Source organism: Lycium barbarum, chromosome 3 (assembly GCF_019175385.1).
Source record: "Lycium barbarum isolate Lr01 chromosome 3, ASM1917538v2, whole genome shotgun sequence".
Classification (NCBI taxonomy): domain Eukaryota; kingdom Viridiplantae; phylum Streptophyta; class Magnoliopsida; order Solanales; family Solanaceae; genus Lycium; species Lycium barbarum.
This window is the reverse complement of record NC_083339.1, coordinates 14,457,352-14,459,241: the sequence shown is the minus strand read 5'-3', so window position 1 is coordinate 14,459,241 and position 1,890 is coordinate 14,457,352. Positions and strand designations below refer to the sequence as shown.

The 1,890-nt window shown below is 38.0% G+C and overlaps 1 protein-coding gene across 1 annotated transcript; it reads right to left on the bottom strand.

Annotated features, from left to right (window-relative positions):
• Positions 1–308: 308 nt before the first annotated feature.
• LOC132630355 (uncharacterized) lies at positions 309–977 on the bottom strand. The gene has a single exon (XM_060345935.1). The coding sequence runs from the start codon at positions 975–977 to the stop codon at positions 309–311; it is 669 nt and encodes a 222-aa protein (XP_060201918.1).
• Positions 978–1,890: the final 913 nt, after the last annotated feature.

The following is a 1,890-nucleotide window of genomic DNA, read 5'->3' as shown; positions in this document are numbered from 1 at the left end:
GGCTTTATTTATTTGATTTAATTTAGGTCTGAATTTATTTATCTTATTTAGCCATTTAAGCATTTCATTCAATAACAAAATTTTAATATTTTTTTTTAGCAATAAACTGTGAATTATTACCGTTAACCATCAAAAGTAATACAGAACAAGGAGCATCCAGAACCTTAGCCATCTTCTAGGAAGAGTGCCTTAGTTGCTAAATCTCAACAGAACAACAACAACAACAACCAAAAAAAAAAAAAAAAAAAAAAAAAAAAAAAAAAAGACCTACCACTCGACTAGTTACATAGTTTTCCTACTAAGTATTGTCATCTTCTAGCCTTCCTTGAATTCCTAAGCCATTCTGTTCTTCCTCTAATTTCTATTTGTATCTGAGTAACTACAAAACCAGTATTGACATTTATGCTCCTGAAAACCTTCCAGTTTCTAGCCTGCCATCTGTAGTATATCATTGCACCCCATACACTTGCTATCAATTCCTTTTTAAATTGCTTCCACTTCCTACTCTTCAGCCACTGCACCACTTGCATTGCCTTTGCCTTCCTGATCTGTACTCCACACCAGCTGGAGAGAGCATCTCTTACCTCAGTAATCCATCTACAATTAGCAAACAGATGGTTGTGTGTCTCATCGACCTGGGCATCACACAAACAACAACAGCTATCATCAACTTGCATGTGTAATCTAGTCATCCTCTCCTTTGTTAATAGCCTGTCTTTGTAGACAAGCCACACTACCACCCTTTGTCTTGGTAGTAACACAGAACTCCATATTAGATCAGCTTCCTTCAACTTAGTCATAGTACCCAGCATAGTTGCATAGCTACAGCTTACTGAATACTCACCTTTAGGTGCCAGTTTATACTGTCCTCTAGAGTACCAATTAATCATCATTGTTTTTAGAGAGTTCAACTTCTTCCAGTACCAACTACAATCCCGTGGAACCACATGGTTCCATACATCACCTGTGCCTTTCATATATACTGTGTTAACCTATTTCACCCATAACACATCTTTTTAGTTGCTATTTGCCATAACAACTTGCCCACTGAAGCCATGCTCCATTTACTACAACTTTTGATATTCAATCCACCATATTTCTTAGGTACACACAATGCATCCCAAGATACCAGTGCTACTTTCCTTTTTTCATCATTACTTCCCCATAAGTAGTCTCTACACTTTCTGTCCACTTCCTTCAAAACACTCTGGGGTAGTATGAATACAGCTCCCTAGAAATTGTATATGGAAAATAGCACAGCATTGATGATCTGTAATATGCCAGCATAGGTTAATGTCTTTGAGTATCCACTATTAATTCTAGCTGTTATCTTTTCTACCAGTTAAAAACACTCAATTTTGCTCCATTTCTTTGATGACAGTGGTAAGCCCAAATATCTTATAGGCAGTGTTCCTTTTGTGAATCTTGTACAAGCCAGAATCCTCTCTTGCATATCCTCTTCTATTCCAGCTAGGAAGATGTTAGATTTCTCCATGTTTGCCACCAATCCTGTCACATGACTAAAGTGTTGTATAGCGTCCATCACCCTTGTTATTGACTCCAGATTACCTTTGCAGAAGATCGTTAAGTCATCTGCAAAGATTAAGTGAGTCAATTTGGTGTTTTTGCACATGGGGTGGAACCTAAACTCCTCCAACTCACTCATCTTTCTCAATGTTCTAGTCAAATACTCCATAACCAGCACAAACAGCAAGGGGGACATGGGATCCCCTTGCCTCAACCTTTTTTTCCCCTCGAAGTATCCATACCCATCTCTATTGACTTTTACTGTGAATTTTGTTGAGGACACGTATCATCACCATCTGAACAAATGAGCTAGGAAATCCATACCCCTTTAGTGTTTCCTCTATAAAGTCCCAGCTTACCATG

Excerpts from the sequence above, each read along its gene's own strand:
- LOC132630355 (XM_060345935.1), bottom strand. The coding sequence starts at position 977 with ATGAAAGGCACAGGTGATGTATGGAACCATGTGGTTCCACGGGATTGT.